This window comes from Carcharodon carcharias, chromosome 9 (assembly GCF_017639515.1).
Source record: "Carcharodon carcharias isolate sCarCar2 chromosome 9, sCarCar2.pri, whole genome shotgun sequence".
Taxonomy (NCBI): domain Eukaryota; kingdom Metazoa; phylum Chordata; class Chondrichthyes; order Lamniformes; family Lamnidae; genus Carcharodon; species Carcharodon carcharias.
Window position 1 is genome coordinate 132981036 of NC_054475.1, and position 21685 is coordinate 133002720.

A 21685-nucleotide genomic window follows, 5' to 3' on the forward strand; every position below is an offset into this window, starting at 1 on the left:
GTACAACAGTGCACAATTACAATTACTACCACTTCATCATATTTGACTTAACCATGAACTTTGATTATGCCCATTCTGGAGTCACAATCACAAGCATGACAATTTTATGATCTATACACATTTCCTGACTAAAGCAATGAGAAAACATGCATATTTTTGTGGAAGACTATTTTATTTGCTTGATTAGATTGCCCAAAAGCAAGAGACACTAAAAATGGAAAGGAAAACAAACTTGTAGAAAACTAGTTTTAGGGTGTATGGACCCTACATGTTTGGTGTTAGTGCTGAGTGGCTTTGGCATAATAATAAACTTGCAAAGCGGAAACCAGGTGCTGAGGCCTGAATTGATCTCAAAATGGGAGTGAGGACATGGCAGGTCAGGCCTAGACATTTGTGCAGTAAAACCACTGTCATCACTACAGTTGTATTGTAAAAATACACCTTTGAAAAGAGATGACTGCCCAAGCAGTGAAAGATACCAGATTCAAAAAATTGAAACAGTTGATTCATAATGCAACCAAGTAAATCTGGACAGGATTATTTGACTGCAAGTCACGAGCAAGCTTGCTGACAATCTCCCAAGAGATTCAAGCCAAAAAGAGACAATATGTTGCAGATGGTTTTAAAGACCAAAACAAAAACAGACGCAGCTCAGCCAGTATCATGCTGCAGACAATAAACTCCCGTGAGATAGTGTTTTTCCAGTGATGTTAAATGAATTGGTATTGATAAGAATTTGCTGAAAACTCACTCGGACAAAGGAAAGAGCCGATGCTTAATTGTACCATTCTTGAGCAAGTAACAGCATAGTAGCAAATGGGTACAATGTGGTGGGTGTGGGGGCAGGGGCAGGAGTGTGAAGAGCCCTCCATCTGTGGAATCCTTTTCAAGCTCACCTCCCATGTAGAAATCCCAGAGTCAATTATTTTCCCTACTCTAGAATTGCATAGCATGCCCACTGCCTCAGCTGAACCATTGCTCCTTATGTTTGGGAAGGGGGTGGGGGAAGAGTTTACAAAATAAAATCAGCTGCACCCATCAATACTCATATGCGCTTTATAAATTAGAATGAAGATAATGCAAACCAAATAACCCAACAATGCACAGACAATAAACAAGATTTTCAAATGAGCAGTTTGCGAACCCCAGTTATCACCTTGTTTCAATTATGAGGATTAAAAGATTATTCGTTTTGGGATTCTTTTTCACATTTAGGGTAAATGAGGAGTCACTCAGGGACTGTTCTGAAGTCTGCCTGATAGTAAGCCTCGGTGGTTTGAATGTTAGTGGGGGGGGTGAGGAGAATTAGATTTTTTGCCTGGAGGAGCAGCAGCAGGGTATTTACACTTGGTAAACCAGAGTTTGCTGCCATGGTCTCCATGAGCAGACTGAATCTCCCAAAGCCCCAGAAAGGGTGTTATAGCTATCTGGTTAGACAGTCTACTGCACAACTATTTACTTCTAAAGGTGAAAGGGAATTGAGATAAAAGATAGCTAATTAACATTTCTATCAGCATACAAGTTGTTTCACGTTGCCGTGCAGAGGAACATCGAGAAAGCCATTTTTGAGATCAGCGTACATGCTTTCCTATAAATCAATAAGTGCCACAGAAAGATATCAGAGGCTGTGTGGTCAGCAGACAGAAAAAGCTGCTTGACTTTGAGAGCTGCCACAGCCAGTTACAGGAGGGAGATGGTCTCTTATCGAAGAGACATATCCTTCTACATGTTCTGTTCTAATGTGGCTGGGGAGGAAATCATCAGGACAGGCTTTACTACTGATGGTGGATTTAAGAAACTCTGAGAATGTCTCTGACTATAGTTGAAGTACAAGTTGCCTACAAAGAAGAAGTAGTGTTTAGAAAAAAAGGTGTTTATTTTAATAAATGACTAAAATAAAAGTTTTTTTAGGTCTGATTAAGTGGAAGTTTGAATTTCTGTCTAAACATTATTGGCCTCTAGAGATTGTAACAACCTATTCTAGTGACAGAACAACCCACTTATTATCAACTTACATGATACTCACTAAAACTTTGTAATAATCAAATCTAGATTGTAACCATGCCCAATTTTCTTCTAGGTTGGAATCAGGGGCCCTACCCATCAAGCTGCAATATGACTACGGAAGCCCCTACATTCAATAGAACATTTCCCAGCAGGGAGAACTGTTTTGAGATTGGAATTTGGAACTTTGGCTGTTATCTCCGCACTGCTCTATTGCAAGTGTATATCCCAACTGCAGCTCTAGTTGACAGAGCTGCCTGTGAAAGGAGGGGCAGGAACATACTGTTTTTCTTGAAAAGAAAAAAAAACAGTATCTATACACAAAAAAATGAAGCGAAATAATGATGTATCATTTGCAAGGACCAGGCAGGAAAGCCAAACAATCCATTAATAGAATCACAGTAATATCCTTATAAGGGAAGAACAAATATTTGCCTTCCAAGTATTCTCTCCCATTCCAAATCTTATGCAGAATTCACAAACCACACCTATACTTCTAGTCACAATTGGCATATAAAATGAGACTCAACATTTAATCTAGAAACTGCTTATGCCAACATTTAAAATGGGAAACCCCTATATTAACATCACCATTCCACTGACTCTTCCGTGAAGGGGCTCCTGTTGGAAAGTCCCTACATGTAGGCATCGCAACAGGATGAGATTTGGTAGCACAGACACCTTCTGGTCAACCAGCATCCATTGTCTGCACTCATGAAGAACTGTATTTGGGCATGTACTGCTGGTTCACATGGAACTGTATCTCAGCAACTTTCAGGAAGGAGACAGGAAAAATATACCAGCACTTATGGTATTCTAATACCTCTGAATCATATAGCCTTACCTTCTGCTGCCACTCAGTGGCCTCCTCTTCCTTAATCTTCTTCGTTCTCTCTAATAGATTTATTTTAGAAGTGAGCTCTTCAAGTTCAGAGGCCTACAAATAAAAGGTAAAGTGTCATGGAGTGATAGTCCCATCACCTCTTTCAAAATGGAAGGAATGAACTTAATAAATCAAATAGTTTGTTTTAGTTTTATACTTTCTCTTTCCAAAAAGAAAACAGGAACAATAATGTTGCATCAACTCAATTAATGTTTGGGAAGCTAGAAGAAAGCAGGTGAATTTAAAATATACAGGAGTAGAGTTACTGCTTTGGGTTCAATCTGCAACCAGGACCCAAATTGCATTCGTTTGGAGAAGTGTTTTTTTGCCGAGTTCCCACTCACTCATTGCATACCACCGAACACAAAATCTGCAGACTCTGCTAGCTCAGCATTTTAGAATGTAATCTTTTTCAATTTTGCTTTAAAAATATTCCTAAATACTTGAACAGTAACCTAAAGCAATTTCATAACACAGCTGAAAAAGGATTTACCACAAAAAAAATTGAATTGGTGTCTAGTCCACTCGTGACTAATCAGATGTTAAATAATAAATGACAATAAAAAGTTATACAGAACCATTTGCCAGTTATATTGTATAATAGCCTATTTCTTACTAAATTAAAAAATGTATTCAAAAGCTTTAAAAAGTCCTTATGCCTAAAAGATAGAGTGCCTTTAAAGACACGCAAACAGGTGCGATTAGTTTAAATGCAGTGGCGATTAATTCAACCTGGAGCAGGGCCAACCTCTAGCTTGATTATTTTTAAACTAGAGCAACGGATTGCAGAAGCTTAAATTGCACTTAAAATGCTGATTTTTGTGCTGCTTTTGGGAAATCTGCACTGGAAAAATCCTAGCACAATCTAGCTGAAGCTCCACACCACAAGTTTATTTTTGTAATGATCAGCATCAATATTTAGCACAATGGAATTCTCAGCACATTACTCAACATTTAACTATGCTACACCTATTCAGGTTAATGCTTACACTGAGTACCTGAAATGACATGTTCCAATCCATAGCATCTTTGACCTTATTTTGGAAATAAGTTCACATCAAAAGATTGATTTCAAAGTTAAAATATAAACACAAACACAAAATTCGCAGTACAACGAAGACAAATGTTTCTGCAGGATTTGTAGTTAATAAATAAATGTTTGACATGAAATGGGTATGATTAAATAGTTCAAATTTGTCACATCAACAAGATGTAGAATGAGCCCTCAACTATCATCTGGAAACTCTTTTACATTTTGTACTTGTGGTTCAGAATAGCGAAAGCAACACCTGTGTACTAGCTCTCCACATTTGTATTCCTCAAACCTCCACCCTTATCCCTACTGTTGAGCCATTGCAGGTTTTAGCAATGCAGAAATGGTGAGAGACAATGCTGCAAATATTGCACTCTCACAATAGATGATGCCAAATGTAAAAATGCACTAACTTGCTTATAGTGTTGTCTGGTTCACGTAGTAAAGTATCATAGCTGCAACAGGCCACCAAGTAAAATGACAATGCCTCAGTTGTGCAGTACAGCCCTGTCCAATGGATATACTTTCAAGATCCAAACTAGCTCCAGCTCTGGATAGGAAAGTTAATTTTGAACCCTAATAGCACAAAGCATTTTTATGGGCATTGTCTCTCAGCGTTCATCAGTGCCAGTTATCAGCAGGTTCTTGAAGTGGGTTCCATGTCCAACACCTTCATTAACAGCAGTGTTTTTTTTTGTATACTGCATAGTTATCAAGTCACAGCCCAAGGAAGGATTTTAAACAAACTTAATTGCCAGTATTTTCAATCAAGAGAAAAAGCAGGCATACAGGCTGGGGAGATTTCCTTCATTAGAACACTGAAAAATTAACCCATCTTGTATTCCAAATGCCCAAAAGCAGTCTAACTCACTATTTTGTATGCACGTTTATTTCCAATGTTCACAGGTTTTCATATTTTAATGAAAAATTACTACACTACAATCATAGGAAAATTTTTCAGAATCTATTTCTCAAATAGAAAAAGGTCAAGAGATGAAAGTTCAGGACCAGAGGTCACAGGTCTCCAATTCCACCCACTCCGGGCAAAGCAGCATCTCCAACTACAACAGATGCAAGGCCGACATTCGCACTTACATTAGGCAGGAGATTATGTTCCCAGACCTCCCATCTTACTGATGTGGTTGGTCAGCTGAGTGACCATGCAGGGCACCAGAAGATGAAGTAGCAAGCCTGGGACCCCCCACCATCCCACATTTCTTAGATCGTGGGATCAAAGTGGGCAAGCAGTAGTGCAACAGGGATAGAGAATCGTGCATGCTTTTTTGTTTGGCAGATATCTAGATTCCTGAACTTTTAGCTATTGGGTTGAAATTCCTTAATGAGCATGTTGTTACAGAAATTAAAACAGAAAACGCTGGAAAAATTCAGTCATACGGACTCGAAACATTAACTCTGTTTTTCTCTCCACAGATGTTGCCAAACCTGAGTTTTTCCAGCATTTCCTGTTTCAATTTCAGGTTTCCAGCATCCGCAGTATTTTGCTTTTATGTTAATATGTTTAAATTCCTTTTATATTAGCAATGGTGCTATTTACCAGGTGCTCCTGATTTTTCATCTGATTTTTGGACTGCTCCATTAAGGCAGCCTTGGCCTCCTCTGCAGTCCTACGCTCTTGTTCCAGTCGCTCCGCCTCCTCCTGGGCAGTTTTCCTCTCTTGCTCCAGCTCCAGTGCTTTGCGAGTTTGTTCTTCCAGTTCTGAAAGATAACATGGAAGTAGGGGGTTACAACATACCCAGTATAATCAATCATTGTGTACAGCATGCACTCTGTCCACAAAAGCTCATTTTCTGCAACTCCTTTTCTGTCACTTTTTTAAAAAAAAACTATTACAAATGCTTACTGCAGTCATGTAGAAATGCAGGCCAACAGCCATTAGATGGCACCCATGCCTTCTCTCAGCTTTCCCTACTGGCCAGTTAAAGACAGCAACACAAATTACATATAGTTGCTGACTTTTTTTTTTTTAAAAATTGCTCCATTCCCCTTATGGACCAGCTTACCAAAAGAAAAATTCAGTGTAATAGCCCCCATGGTAACAACGTGGCTTTACGGCTTTCTGCTTATTGAGGCCCTAATGCCCAAATCAAAAATAAAATCTAACATTCATTGTCCATACACTGCTTAAATCACCCTGCTCTGGCTCTGCTGCATGTTCCACCTTTCCTGCTCCACTGTTTATTTCACGCCAATTTATATCATGCTGCCCTAAGTCAGCTCCACCTTTTCAAACAATGGCAGCCTTGTCAGCTACTGTACATTCGGACTTTTTCCTCTAAATAAATCAAATTATACCGATGATCCATGAATTCCTGGGCAATTCATCCCTGCAGCTTGGGACACTGTAGTAGTGTTTTTCTTAAAAAAGGCAGAATAGGCTTCAAAAAAAGTCAGTCACGTGGCCTCTTCAAATCCAGCGTAAAGAAAAAAAAACCCTGTCCAGCCCCACAAACCACCACCCCACCTCAACTCAATTAAAGAAAACTATGCTGCTGCCCCTAGCTGGACAGTTCCCCTTCCCTCTTGGGGGGAAAAAAAACAGGCAAGGGTTAAAGTAGAGGGTGAGGAGGAGAATGAGGGGTAAATATAGTGGTTTTATTCCCCCTTCTTCTCTACCCCACAACCCCCTGAGCAAAATCACTTCTTTATTTCTCAGTAGTCTGTCCAATATTTCCCTCGTACTACACTGAAAGATTTATTTCTGAATACCGTCTGGCATCTTGTCCAGTCTTCAGAGTTTAGATAGAATCAGCAGCTTATCTATCTATGGGGGATGCCAAAGTCAAAGCAGATTCTTGATCACAGCAGAAATAAACAATTTCCAGCTGCGCCTGCTCAATAGAGAAGCAGAAACCCTGGTCAGTTTTCTCCTCTGTATCACAAGGGCAACAGCAACACGTCTGCAGCTGCCCTGGCTAAGATCAGTTAACTCAGCTGCCAGAGATTCAATCTGGCATATGCTTGTCAATAGGTTTCCATTACGCAGTAGATAAAAGTTGCTGAGTTTCCAGAAAAGCCCCATTGTAATGTGTTCCTTGGTTCCTGAACAATGTAAGCTGGTGCAAGTGGAAGAATGCCTGATAATATAGTTTACCAAGGTGGAGGGCTCTACATTAGTTCTCAAATCTGTTCTTAAGCAGGTCCACAATACAAAGTCGCTCCATCAGCCAACATCATGGAGCAACCTTCCAGTGAAGGTCTGGGAGAGGACCACAAGAATATCAGTGCAGTACAGATCACAATTTCTAATCAGATCTTGAAAATAAATTTGACTAAATGGTCTCTCATTCTTCTGGTCCTGTTCTTCACTGAGGTTAATGTGTCTGCATGAAAGGTAGGGAGGTGTTGGGTATGTACGTCTTGGTTACCTGGAGAAATTCCTCTTGAAATTCTAAACACCTCAGCCCCATCCTGCCCCATGTCCCTCACTCAACGAATTGACCAACTTTATGGGCAGAATCTTCTGCTTGGTGTGCTGGGGCGGGCCCCGCATGCCGACACGTGGTGATGTCAGGCGTGCATCTCGACATCACCGCGCGCCATTCCGATCTTCAGCTCTGCGGGCGCACACTGGCCGAACTGTCAAAGGCCTGTTAAGGCCATTAATTACCTAATCAAAGTAGTGGTCAGGGCTGCCTGTCCAACTTTAAAGGTTAGCGGGCATGAGAAGAGCCCAGGCAGCCTTCACGTTTTTGGTGGAACCTCATCCATGGACAGGATGAGGTTTCATGAAGGGTTTATAACTTTAACAAAAATTAAGACTCAGACATGTCCCAGCTTATGTGACATTGTCACATGAGGGGCCATGTCTGAATAATTTTTTTAAAATTCTCTTGCCTCGGAGATTTCTGCGCTCTTTCATGCGCACGTGCGAAAGAGCGCAGGCCCCGACTCTCCCCCCTCCTCCTCCCGCCCAGGTAGCACTGAGCGCTTCCAGGTGCATGTCACGCTGGAGGTTTGGGGGGGGGGGGGGTGGTGCGGGCCTTAATTGGCCTGCCCACGTAAAATGGTGGCACGCAACCGATCGTGGGTGGTGATCCGCGCCCGCTCCTGACCAGCCCGCCCCATGGGGAGAAAATCCTCCCTATGATTATATAGCCAAATTTTTTTAAAATTTCTCCCAGGAGATCAAATTACTGGAGAGAAAAAATACTGCAGGTCTCTAGGCTTTTTTGCATCATGATTGCTTGGGATAAGCTTGATGGACCAGTCTTTTATATGTCTATAAAGTATAATTTCCATAAAAGCTATTCATTCACATGTACTGAATAGAATATTTTGTCCTATATAATCACAAATCATTGTTGAAGAATGCATCTGTCCCTCTTTTGTAAACTGCAAGAACTCACCATGACTCCTTAGACAGCACACTTCAAACCCACAACCACTGCCATCTAGAAGGACAAGGGCAGCAGACACATGGGAACACCACCCCCTGGAAGTTCCCCTCCAAGCCACTCACCATCCTGACTTGGGAATATATCACAGTTCCTTCACGGTCACTGGGCCAAAATCCTGGAACTCCCTCCCTAACAGTACTGTGGATGTACCTACAGCACATGGACTACAGCAGTCCAAGGAGGGAGCTCACTACCACCTTCTCAACGGCAATAAATGCTGGCCTAGCCAGTGACACCCACATCCATGAAGGAATAAAATATTAATGGAAAGAGGAGCTTCTTTAGGAAGTACTTACTGCTCAAACTCTTGTCTTCATTCTAACCCTTCACTTTAGAATCAATATTAAGACAAAGGAAGCAGCGATCAATTTGCTCCTCTGTCAATATTACCTCTTTGGGCTTTTTGAGTCTGCTCTTCGATCAGCTTCAGTCTCTCCATCAATTCATCCTTTTCACGCTCTATATTCTCTCTTTCTTTCTCTGCTTGCTCTCTCTTCTTTCTCTCATTTTCTAGCTGTGCTCTAGAGATAACAGTACACTTTTAGAAATCAACTTTTAAAATTAATTTTAATCGAAACAATGTCAAACTTATTTTAAAAACAGCACTTTAATTAAGAAAAAAGGGAGGGGTAAGCACATAACAGTACCATATTGGTTTAAATGCATCAATATATTCTACCTGAATTAATTTCTCTGGGTATGCGGTGACTTATACAGATAAACAGACATTAAGCCATAAACGTGTTATAACCATAACTCAGTTGAAAGGAGGAACATTCACCACAAGACAGTATGCCAAAAGTCTTGCTCCTCTTTGATCAATGGCATATTATCATCCAGTTGAAAAGGCAGCAGGACCTTGGTGTATGTTTCATTTGAAGGACGGGATGCATACTCAAAAATCTCAAACACACCGAGAAATCTGCAAGTCATACGGCATTATTCAATATGGATATATATACACAATCTCTTGTAGAAACAATGGAGTGTGTCCTGAGGAGAGAGTGCACATTGTCTGTCATTCTTTTAAAATCTCATTTCAAAGTTTAGAGATCAAAACCCACTACTGCTTCAAATCCTAAAATATTCCTGACCTTTCCAGCTGTTTCTGATGTTTCTCTTCTCTAGCCTGAGCCTTCATCTGCTGGACTTCAATAGTATCTGGCTTACGTCTGCGCATATACAGTTCGTGGTTCCCCATGCACAATGCCAGGATACGTTTGTTAATGCGGAGACGAGGTGCATAGAATATGAAATCCTATGAAAATCAGAAATTGGCACAATATTTTAATATTTAAAATTAATGCATGATTTAGTCTGTTTTTAATGCAGAGTGTGGCACAGAGTACAAGTCACGTCATTACCTGTTCACCATTTTATCCAGTGTTGCTTCCCAGCCTCAGCTAGGAAAGCTGTCTGAGCAAAAGCCACAGATTTCAACATATCAAGGGCTGGATTTTACATGCCCTTGCCGATTGCGATTCCCCATAGAGGAGCATGTAAAATATGACAGCTGCCTGGCCCATCACCTTCCTGCCCACCTCCAACTCAATCCCCATAATACGATGGGCAGATGTCAAAATTAGTAGCTTGCATGCCATATTTAAGTGAATAATTGCTTGTTAGCAAGCCTGTTGACCTGAATAATATGTTGCCCAGGCCATAACACAGTTGACATGGCCTACATGAAAAAAGGCAGGATGGAAGGGGGCTGCATTTCCATCCCCTTGCCCCCAACCCGCACTTCCTTGTGCAATGCCTTCACTACAAAAACCCCAACCCCCCTCACTGCACTTTAGAATCCCCGCCACACCCTAAAACCCCAGTACTTACATTTCTTGGGCAGCCACAATCCTCTTTGGGCTCCTTCCTGCTGCCCAGGCAGTGCCACTACCGAGCTCTGGCGCTACTAGAATTGATGGAGATGCTGGCTAATCAGATTGGCCAGCAGCTCTGGAGGGCAGGACTTCCTCCCACTGAGGGTCAGAAATCCCACTATTGAATAATTTAGCCTGCCCCCAGCCTCAACAGTTGCCAGTGCCTATTTTCAGCACAGAATGGAAAAATTGGCACAGAGGTGAACACTGAGTGGATACCAACTAAGATTAGCCACTTTTAAGTGGCTTTGTGAGCAAACAGGCAGGAATGAAAAAAAAAAGCAAAAAGATGATTGTATTGAATTGATGGGCACCTTCAGAGCTATCAACATTCAGTACAAATACAGTTGAGAGGGAACTCCTGAATCAGAATCTAAAACTCACTATCACTGCTTTCTATAAGAGCAAGTTGAACTCTTGAATTCAGAATCCTGGTCAAAATCAGGTGCAAATTCATCGTGATGTATAATCAAGTTCAGCTCATCATCATCATGCTGGCTTATTTGGAACACAAGCGCTCTTCCATTCTTGGGAGATACTGGGTTGCATCATCAAATGAAAATGTTCAAATCCTCAGAAGTCACGTTAATCTATAGAGCGCTCTGGTTGGCTGCATCCAAACTACTAAATTAAGGAGTAATTGATGACAGGTTACAGACTGATATCATAAACTGCAGGTGGTAAGATTAGCATGCAGCTAAAGCTCAACTGGGCAAAAGTCTTCTCCATCCGAGCCTATTTTGTGATGTAATATTTTCAGATTGCTGTACATATACTTACTGGTGCTTTTTTATCAATTGGTTTGATGATAAACTTCTTGTCGTTAAATGAAATATTTCGGATTTCACTCCATGGGAATCCGATCTTGGGTGTCAACCTTAAAAATCAAAGTAGAAATATTCTAGTTCAGCCACCACAAGGATACCCACACTTCCCACTCCTCACACCACATTCAAAATCGATTTCCACTAAATTTCTCTTCTTCCCCCTTTCCTCCATTGTAAACTCAGCGGTTTCCTTGTGGGTTAAAGCTCCGCTCCTGTGTAAGCAAGTCATTTAGATTAGATTCTTGGCTCAATGACTGGCTTACCTGGAGTTAACCAATTTCATTCAAAGCAGCAACTGGAGCATTACAATTTATTCCTGCATCCCTGGGATTTGGAAGAGAGAGTGGGGGATTGAGAAAGGGAGGAAGAAAAATTAAGGCTCCTGCCTTAAAACACATGGGTAAATGGCAGGGGAGGGCCGGATTGGATTTGGTTGTGGTGGCTGTTCAGAGCTTAATATCCAGCCACCCACTTGTCTAAATTATTATCCTACAGAAATTGCTGACCAGCCACAGGCATGACTATGACAACAACTGTTTTAGCTATATGCAATTTTTAAAACTAAATACCTAAAAAAGGTAAATGTACATTTACTCAAGAAACATCTACCACGCTAAAATTATCACTTTTCATTGAACTCTGCAATGATGGCATGATTTTCAGACAATATCGTTTCCAGCTTTTTGTTCAGCAGTTGAGTAGGTCTTGCTGAGAATGCGGACTCTAACAAGACTCATTAGAATGTTTTAGAATGTTTGAATGCTGCTTGCTCATTGCCCATGATGTTCCTTTTGGAACTGCTCATTACTGGTTAGCTTGCTTACTTCTGCTGACCTGGATCTGTTATTCTAATTGGTCAAGCTAACCATAACGATAGCTCCTCTTTCTGTGCACTACTGCTGCAGTTTCCATGGAACTGAATGACTGTCCACTACACTTACTAAATTAATATAATTAACAATATCTTGATGATTTTTAATTAACCATTTGCAGCTAGTGGCTAGACTTGCATCCCCAGGGCTCAGTGTAGGGTGGGATAGGGTAGGGTCCAAAGGTACTAAAATAGAGGAAGATTAGGTAAATTTTTATCATCTATTTGCTTACATTACAGACACCATTCTGCATAGAGGAATTTACCTATCATCATGTTCGTAGATGTTCAATCCAAGAGCATCAACTCCAAGCCACAGCTCAGAGCCCTTTTTGTTTTTTATGTTAAAGTAGTTAACACCATACATTTCAAGATCTTGAGCAATCTTCAGATATTCCATCATGGCATCCTCCCTGTTAATGAAAGCAGGTGTCAATATTAAACTCTATTACTGTTTAAGAATAACTATCTTACGACAGAGGGTGAAGAGACAAATAAAAGTTCCAGTTTTTTTTTAAAAACACATTCATGGGATGGGTGCCACTGGCTGGGCTAGCTTTATTGCCCACCTTGAATTGTCCTTGAGGTGGTGATGGGCTACCTTCTTGAACCGCTGCAGTCCATGTGGTGTAGGTACACCCACGGTGCTGTTAGGAAGGGAGTTCCAGGATTTTGACCCAGTGGCGATATATTCCCAAGTCAGGATGGTGTGTGGCTTGCAGAAGAACTTGCAGGTGGTGTTCCCATACATCTGCTGCCCTTGTCCTTCTGGTGGTAAGGGCTGCAGGATTGGATGGTGCTGTGGAAGGAGCCTTGGTGAGTTGCTGCAATGCATCTTGTAGATAGTACACACAGCTGCCAAGGTGGAGGAAGTGAATGCTAAAAGGTGATGGATGGAGTGCCAATCAAGCAGGCTGGATGGTGTCAAGCTTCTTGAGTGTTGTTGGACCAGTACTCATCTAGGCAAGTGGGGAGTATTCCACCACACTTCTGACTTGTGCCTTATAAATGGTGGAAAGGCTTTGGGGAGGCAGGAGGCATGTTACTTGCTGCAGAATTCCCAGGGTCTAACCTGCTCTTGTAGCCACATTATTTATATGGCTAGTCCAGTTCAGTTTCTGGTCAATGGTAAACCCCAGGATGTTGATAGTGGGGGAATTTTAAAATGGTAATGCATTAAATATCATGGAGAGATGGTTAGATTCTCTCTTACAGGAAATGGTCATTGCACCACACAAGTGCCAGGTAATGTTACTTGCCACTCATCAGCTCAAGTCTGAATGTTGTTCAGGTCTTGCTGCATATGGATAGGGACTGCTTCAGTATCCGAGTCATAAATGGTGAACATTCATCACCAAACATCCCCACTTCTGACCTTATGGTGGTGGGGGGGGGGGGGGGGGGGGGGGGGGGGGGGGGGGGGGGTCATTGATGAAGCAGAAGATGGTTGGGCCTCAGACACTACCCTGAGGAACTCCTGCAGTGATGTCCTGAAACACAGATAATTGGCCTGCAACAACCACAACCATCTTCCTTTACAGTAGGTATGGAGTTTCTTTCCTCTGCTCACCCCCTCCTGCCACCCACAATTCCCATTGGCTTCAGTTTTGCTCAGATTCATTGATACCACATTGTAAAATATTGCACTGCAGTTTGAACCTAAAACAACAATGATACTCTGTTGTAATCTACCTTTGCTACTATTTGGCTACAATGCACCTGCTTGAAACATAAATCAATACCTTCTAATTATGTAACCTATTTAAACTAAAACCTACCTATAAAATAAAAAACACAAACATTCTCAAACTGCTTTTTATAGTGAAAAAAGCAGTGGCGAGAGGGATAGAATAATGGAAAATGATACTGCTACTTAAAATTTCAAATGGAACAAGGACATTTTTCAGCTTCCTAGATACTCTAGTTCTGCTGGAGGTACTCAGCCCACAACTTTTCAATAAGCCTCATTAGCAATAACTGACACTAAAATAAGCAGGTTAAGCACAAAATATTTGGTTCTGTGTTGATCAATGATTTAATTTTGATTAAATTAATTTGGCCAAATTAAAGAAAAGGGAAAAATGTAATAGAAATCATGCTCATTTCCACTGCCTCTTATACTCACTCAGGTCCAGCACTTGAAAAAAAAACAAAACTATCAACCTATTAAAAAAAAATAAGCACACAATATGCTTGCATTATAATTAATTGCAGAATAAATTTATCCAGAACTAATTTCAGAAGTTTAAGATCATTGTACTGGGAGCAGAGCAGGCACAAGGCAGCCGCCAAACCAGATAATACTAAAAATTGTGAAGATGAGCCTCAGGATTTATTGTTTTAATATTTGGTATCACAGCTAGGTTTGTGTATTGATATTAATCTAAAGAAAAGGCAACTTCAGCAAATACATTGCAAGTTTTAATCACCTTAAATTTGTCATTACTGACCTAATGTAACCACCTTAGAAAAAATGATGAGCGAGGAAATAGGTGGTATGCCCAGGGTGTTCCAAATCCAACAGAGATAAACTGAAAGCTTGGAGACCCTCATTCAATGCAGAACTAAAAGCATTTTGAAGATGAAGATTAAGGCATATAGGCCTACATTCCCCCACTCAAATTGCAGGGCCATCTTTTAGCGTACCACACAAAATATGGTACAATCTCTTATTTACTCTCCACACAAATCACCAAGAAGCCTTATAAGTTAGACCAGTTACTAAAAACAGTCACAGCATGTAAACTCATGGTCATGATTGTGTTGTTAATATCATAGGTGTCAATGCATACAATTGGCATTTTGGCTCTGAACAAAGACATTTGCTGTAGAAGAAATTGCCACTCAGGTCAATATTAGAATTTTGAATGGATTGAATGGAAAGAACACCAGCTTATCATTGGCATGACCGAGTTTTTTTTTTGCATAACTGAGAAAGATTAACTGCAAATTATTCCAGTTTAGTTAAAAGATTAACCTTTCTACAAAAGGATTAAGCTGCCAATTCCAGGTATTACCTGATCATTCCTCGGTGCTCCTCATGCCAGATCTGGATCCGATCCTCCCACTGTTCTTTGTTTAACTTGTGCTGTTCCAGGACACTGAAGGGAGCAGTGAACAGTTGCATCACTATAAATCGTATACATAAAAACGGATTCCTACAGGATAGTCATCTCAAATAGAGAATGATTACTCAGTTTATATTGGGTTATTTCCATACAGATATTCCTGAAAGCCAGTTAGCATACACAAACTCTGATTATTTAAGATCCCTAGTAACTGAAAAAGCATCAGTTAACTGTATTCCTAAGTTTGTCTCATTAAATTTAACATCAATTTTAGCAGTCACACTAAGATTGATAGTTGCACTTCCAATTGAACTTGTACATTTCAAAATCCAATACCACTTTGCAAATTAATAAACCAAATCTGCTCATAGGACAGGACACCAGAGTTCAAGAATAAAATGACTACATAAACCTGAAAAGAGTGGTTAGGTGATGCTAAGCTTAAGCTTTAAAAACATTTTGACTGTAAGCGGTAGGATTGACCTAGGCAGGTAGCGTTTCACAGCAGAGAAGTCTTGAAAAGAAAATGGAGCAAGGAGACCATGTGATGCATTTATTTCAATGCAGAAAAGAATGTGGTGAGAAGGCAGTGTGTGCATTATAGCGTATTTGCAACTTATCCTTGGCTTTCTCCTATATAGCGAGTTCCCAAACTCAAACTGAAATGATGAAGCATTTTCTTTTCTTAGGGTTAGAACAAGTTATCCTGAATTATTTCGGCACCGCCTAGCACCTTTGTGCCAAATATTAGAAAAATATCTACATTTATTGGGAGTTTATCTTATCAGTACAAATCCTACCTGCCAGAAACAACAGTAAGCCTAAACCCAGTGTGTCAGAGGGAGAATGGAGAGGTATATTGGAACCAAGGCTCATTATGTTCAGACTGAAAGTCTCCTTTGTCTGCAAGTTGTAGGGACACAAAATGAACCAAGTCTGTGCAATCTCAATTTAGTTCTTAGTAGAAACAAAATATGTCCTTAATTCAGCAAACTTTCTCAGAGGCTATTGGATGACTAGTACGTGCAATGGAAAACATTGAAGCAGACAGTGTTTGAGCCTGGGGCCAAAATGCATTGTTAGGGAAAAGTAGAGGATGCCTTACTTGCCTTAATTTGTTTGTACATCTACAGTATTCAATGCCAGCATGAGCAAACTGAAATGGTAAAAAAAAGTTCTATTCTCAAGGACTAACATCCCTCAGCTTAAGCAGGCAAAGAGATTGGACAAGCTACTCTAGTTCTTAGTGATTATGCGTCCATAACAAAATCTCCCGTGTTAGTACTAACTGCCAAAATTTCTCAGATTCTACAAAATGGCTGGTGTGAAACATTAATACATTGGGGCAGAAGAAATTGGTGTTAAGATTTGTTGTTGAGACAGAAGAGAGAACTTTACTCTGGCATATCAGACCTGGAAGTTTTTGGGAGACATAGGGAAAGTGTTCCAATCCCTTAGCAGAAAAAAAATAAAACAAACTAGCATTAAAAATATCACCTGCGTCTCCAGGCACTGAAAAAAAGAGTGGATATTTAGCCCATTAAAAGTCTACATAACATAGTATATTTTAATAATCCAATTTTGTTAACAAATTTGATGCAGGAAGACTAAAAACTAAGTCAGAGAAAAGCAACACAACTTGGATTGCATCCAACCATCTGGGCATTTGACCATGAAATGGCCGAGAACATTCTTTGGCATGTGGAAAAAAAAAACGTAGCTCAGTTTCAGATGTTTCCACGTAAGTGGGGCGATGTGATTACTATACAGAATATAATCAAACACCAGAATTAGGCCAACCAAACCAGGCAATAAATATGACTGGCTTAGCTAAAATATACAAGAGTACGAAATACAGTTTAAAAAAAAAGTCAGTCTTTCTGCTATGTCAAAAGAGTAAGTAAAAGAGGACAAATACAAAACAATGAGGGAAAGTGTTCACTATGACAAAAGGGCACAAGAAGTATGCCTACATCAAAATAATTTAATTCTACCAAAATTTAATTATACAAAACTGTTCAAGTTCTTAGGAATCTATATCCATTTCAATATGGTGAATCAAAATTTCCAAGTGCTGTTCACTTTTCCAGCTAACTCTTGTTTCCCCTCTTTTCTCCCCCCTAGATTTCCACACCCCCACTTTAAGCTATAACTCAGTTCTACTGGCACCTTCCATTATTGATACTCTCTGCAAGAAATGACCTCCAGAAACCAATTACATCTCCACCCACCATCATACATTTCAGCATTGGTCTCTAGATAGGGATCAGGAGCAGGCACCATCCTTTGTTCCATCACCACCATCTCACCAAAATTTTTTAACTGCTGCTCTGGTACAGCTTCTAAATAAAACTTGGGAGCTTGGGCTGCATGGCTCATTACCACACTGACATTATAAAATCAGAAATGTCACCTTGATTAATAGGCTGCAAGTTGATTGTTAATAGTTAAATTAGTAACAAAGCAGCACTTAAAAATTTCAAGTGGAAAATTTCTGATTTTAGTCCCTGCACAAAATTGCTGAATTGTGTTTCTCATTCACCATTTGAATTTTGGCATTATAGAAACCATTTTACTAAGTTATGACACTTTTAGGTAGAGCCATTTTGCTTTGCCTATTTTAACTTTACCTAGTGATGCTAGACTATTTGGATTGATGCAAATTAATTTCGAATTGTGGCCATTATGGAAAAACAAAGACGTTTACCGCTGTGGGAGCAGACGATCACTTGACAAGTAGCCTGATTTGTGGGCATCTTTAGTGAAGTCCCCATATTTGACCTGCACAGCATAGGAAGCCAGGAGCACTGCAGTCTCTGGGGGGCAGTAGATGTCATCATTCAGAATACCCTCTTTCACTTGCAGAAAGAAGAGGCGTTGGGTGATCTCCTGAATCAGCTCCTCAGATACATCTTCTGGAAAGAATTTTGCTCTAAACTTGAAAAGCAGTGGACTTTCCTTACGAACATCCTGCTGAGTTACCTAAAGATACAGAACAGATAAAATTCACAACTTAGTGCATCTTAAGTCTGTGCAGAAATGTAGTCATCAGAAACAAGTACATTAATCCCATTTGAATAATTTCACTTGGAACATTTGGATCTTGATCTACTTTAATAGCTTCCATATGCAGTTGAACCACAAAGACTCAAAAGTTCTCAACTCAATTCTTTTAGACAACAGGATTGAATGCAGCCATGATGTTATGCTTGGATGTATAGTCCCTGAACATGTATTATATTAACAAAAACATATGATGTGACTTTGACCAAGGTACAGGACGGTCGCATGTGCCAAGCTATAACCTAGTAAAAGAAGAAGTAGTTAGCACTAGTTATACAGCCCATTAAGTTATTTTGTATTTTAGATTGAGAGCTACAACCTTTGAAAATGAAATTATATTGCACCTTTCATGCCCTCATGAAAAAGGCCAGGTGATGCTTACAGGGTGGGTAAAGTAGTAAAAAATTGGCAATGTTTCAATGGGCTCTTCTTTCAAAATTCCCAGCCGTGGGTTTAAAAAGACTGGCAGAGGTCTAGCAACAGATTGCTTGCCTCAATGAAGCACAACACAAAAGTGGGAAAAAAGTTATAAAGCACATTATCACATCATTGCAAATGTTTCAAAAACAGCTTGCAAGAAGGAATCCCTTTGATTGCATGAACTATTATTTCAGCAAATATAGAAGCCAGAATCATGGCATTAGACAGGCAGGATCTTGGTGTCTCACCCAAATGGTGGTACACCTGACAAAGCAGCATTTTTAAAATTCTTTCATGGGATGTCATTGGCAAAGCCATCATTAGTTGCACAACCCTAGCGGTCCTAGTGAGCCACCTTCTTGACCTGCTTCAGTCCATCTGGTGCAGCTACATCCAAAGGGAGTTCATTCCAGGGATTTGACTTAGCAAAAGTAAAGGAACAACAGTTTCAAATCAGGATGGAGAGAGACTTTGTACATGGTGGTGTTTCCATGTTCCCTTTCAATACATATACTGTATAAGCAGCTGAAAAGTACTTGACTGACCAGATTTCACAAAGGCACCAAATTATTTAACTTTGTCCAAAACCACAATGCAGTTCTGAACACAATACACAAAACAGATTTGGCAGACAAAGTAATACACATGCTTTAAATAACAGGCAAGATAGTCCTTCTAATGAATTATTTTTCTTTTACTTACTGGTCCTCAAAGAAGAGACATCAACTGCTCTTTTGAATTTCATCCAACATTGCACTGCCAGTCTTTGCACAATGCAGATCAGTGTGGTGGCTACACACCATTTTCAACTATACTAGGGTATTATGGGATTTAATTTATTAGGATTTGGCAAACAAGAGTGGAGCTCGCTTTGTTTATACAGCATAGAAAAACCCATGAGAAAAATGCGCACACAAGGCATGCTCCAGAAACTGGCCAAGTCAGTTTAGAGGCATTACCTGCTTGACAGTGAGGATTCCTTAGATCCCAATTAGAACTTACCACCTTATGATAATACTAGAGGTTAAAGATTCTGCTGTGTGCCACATTTACCCCACAGTTATAATGGACACATTCCTTTATTCATGCAATAAATGTGAATATTTAAAATTGTTTTACTTACAAGTCTTTTGTTGACTTTGAACAGTCTCATTTGATAAATTATTTTAAAAAGTAGAGGCCCTCAAAAGAAAAAGTTAAGCACTTCAGCTTCACAACCAGGAACACCCAGGATCAGACAGCCTAGTTGTCAGAATTGGTCTCAAGAAAGCCAAGTCAAGTGCCCGTGCCAATAGTTCAGGCTACCACCAAAAAATTAAAAAGCCTAAGAAAACCAGCTACAGTCAGAAAAAAAGTGACTGGGTGGGTGTCAAGCTTGGATTTTATAATTGCTAAAAAATTGTTGGAGGAATAGAAAGCAGAGTTAATGTCAGGGGTACAGGGAGGAGCACTTACTGGAAGAGGTTAAATAGCTAGTTTGAAAGTAACCTACTGGTGGGCCTGTGTTATCCTCATAGTGGCTCAAGTTATCCTAACAATAATTTGAATCTCAAATCACTTATTAGGATAGACTTTCTCCAATGCACCCAGTGCAGACAATATGCCCTGCTCAAAAAGCTCATCTCTTCGATCTCCCTTCCCAAAACTGATGGTGCTGGAATAGCTCCAGCTGTTCTGACAGAAAACTCTGTGCATTTTAGAAAATATTGGTCTGGATCTTGTGGTCAGAAGCAGAGGCCTATGCTGCTGATTGCATTTAAAATTACGTTCCTTTTATTCATAGGCTAAAGAAGGAACTTGCTCTCCCAGCTGGAGCATGAACCCAATGAAGTGAGCAGGGAGGCAAGGCACAACTCTGGCAAGGCAATGCCTCCTTTGACATCACACGCTGAAGACACACCCTTTGAGGTCTACCTTCAGCTCAATGACAGGTTAAGTGTTTTTAATCATTTTAAATGTTTCCATTTATTTTACTTTTAAATTTAGTTCCCCTCCCAGCACCCCCGACTCAGCACCCTCAGAACTACTTACCCCTGTCCCCAGCTGCCTCTTCCACGACACCAACAGGACCAAGGAGCTGGGGGTAGAGTTGAGCCAGGGGTGGGGATACTTTGACACTTTCCTGATTTAAAGATCTGCGTTCCTTACAGTCACAATGTTTCTTAGGAGCAGCCTTAAATGAAGTGTAAATATTGAGGCAAGTACCAGGCAAACAGCCCAAGTCTCCACACTGACACGTCCTGGCAGGACCATCAGCATGCACTCCCCCAGAGCCCATACTAGCAACCACAAATTCTGGATTCAGTCGCAAGTTGGCTTCCCAGATTTTGTGGCTCTGCTGCAACCCTCAACAGCGGTGAATGTCTCAGAATTCAGCACCATTGGGAGTGCATGACCCAGGCCATTAGGTCAATAAATGCACTTGTTGCCTTAATATTTGGAATATCACTGATAAACCCTACTAGAGGCAGCAAAGATCATTGGAAACCACCTTCTTGTATCTTCTCCTTTGGCTCAGCATCCATGTTCCTCGACACCTTAAGTGCCGCATGATTTTTATTTTAAAAAGGGATGCTATATTGATACAAGTTGTTGAGTAATATGCAATCCCAGACACTAAACAAATGTTAAAATCTTAACCCTTTACAGCAAAGAATTTACTTAATTATCCCCTGAACATTACTAACAGCAACTCTAATACATGGCACTTGCAAAGCATATTTTAGTAACAGACCTTTTTGTTGAGTTTCAGCCAGGTGGAGAAGCCCTTTGTATCTTGGTACTGAAGGCCAAAGAACCAGACCTCACGAAGCCCAATGGTCTTCACAACCTAAAGAGGAAAACAAACAGAGATGAAACAAACAGGGAGATTATCAGAGGAAGAAAAAAAAATTGGCTGCCTATTCACGTAAAGGCGGCATTTTTCTGGTGACAGGTACAAAAAAGGAAACTTGGCAACAGCTAATATTGAACAAAGCTGCATTGAACAGCTATTGCAGTTTTAGGTTGTGCGTGGTGGTGGGATTGAGTAGCAGCATTGCAGGGGCAGAAAATCACTCAAAGCTATTTCAGCTCATATTATTGACTTGAACAGACTAATCACAGAATCCAGCCTGTGTTCTCTTTCTTGTTCAAGACCAGCCAGGCAAGAGGATTCAATCCAAAGTGGAAACCATTTGCCATCCACATCAGCTAGTGCAGTTATTATTAACAGTCCATTC

The 21685-nt window shown here is 40.4% G+C and overlaps 1 protein-coding gene across 1 annotated transcript in view; it reads right to left on the reverse strand.

Annotated features, from left to right (window-relative positions):
• Positions 1–21685, reverse strand: part of msna (moesin a) — an 81730-nt gene that overhangs the window by 3639 nt on the left and 56406 nt on the right. The window contains exons 3-11 of the mRNA XM_041195160.1: positions 21199–21294; positions 17689–17963; positions 14931–15014; positions 12180–12326; positions 10996–11092; positions 9433–9596; positions 8729–8859; positions 5476–5636; positions 2849–2941 (exon numbers count right to left, since the gene is read on the reverse strand). Coding sequence (XP_041051094.1) covers positions 2849–2941; positions 5476–5636; positions 8729–8859; positions 9433–9596; positions 10996–11092; positions 12180–12326; positions 14931–15014; positions 17689–17963; positions 21199–21294 — 1248 coding nt within the window. The remainder of the gene's footprint in view (positions 1–2848; positions 2942–5475; positions 5637–8728; positions 8860–9432; positions 9597–10995; positions 11093–12179; positions 12327–14930; positions 15015–17688; positions 17964–21198; positions 21295–21685) is intronic.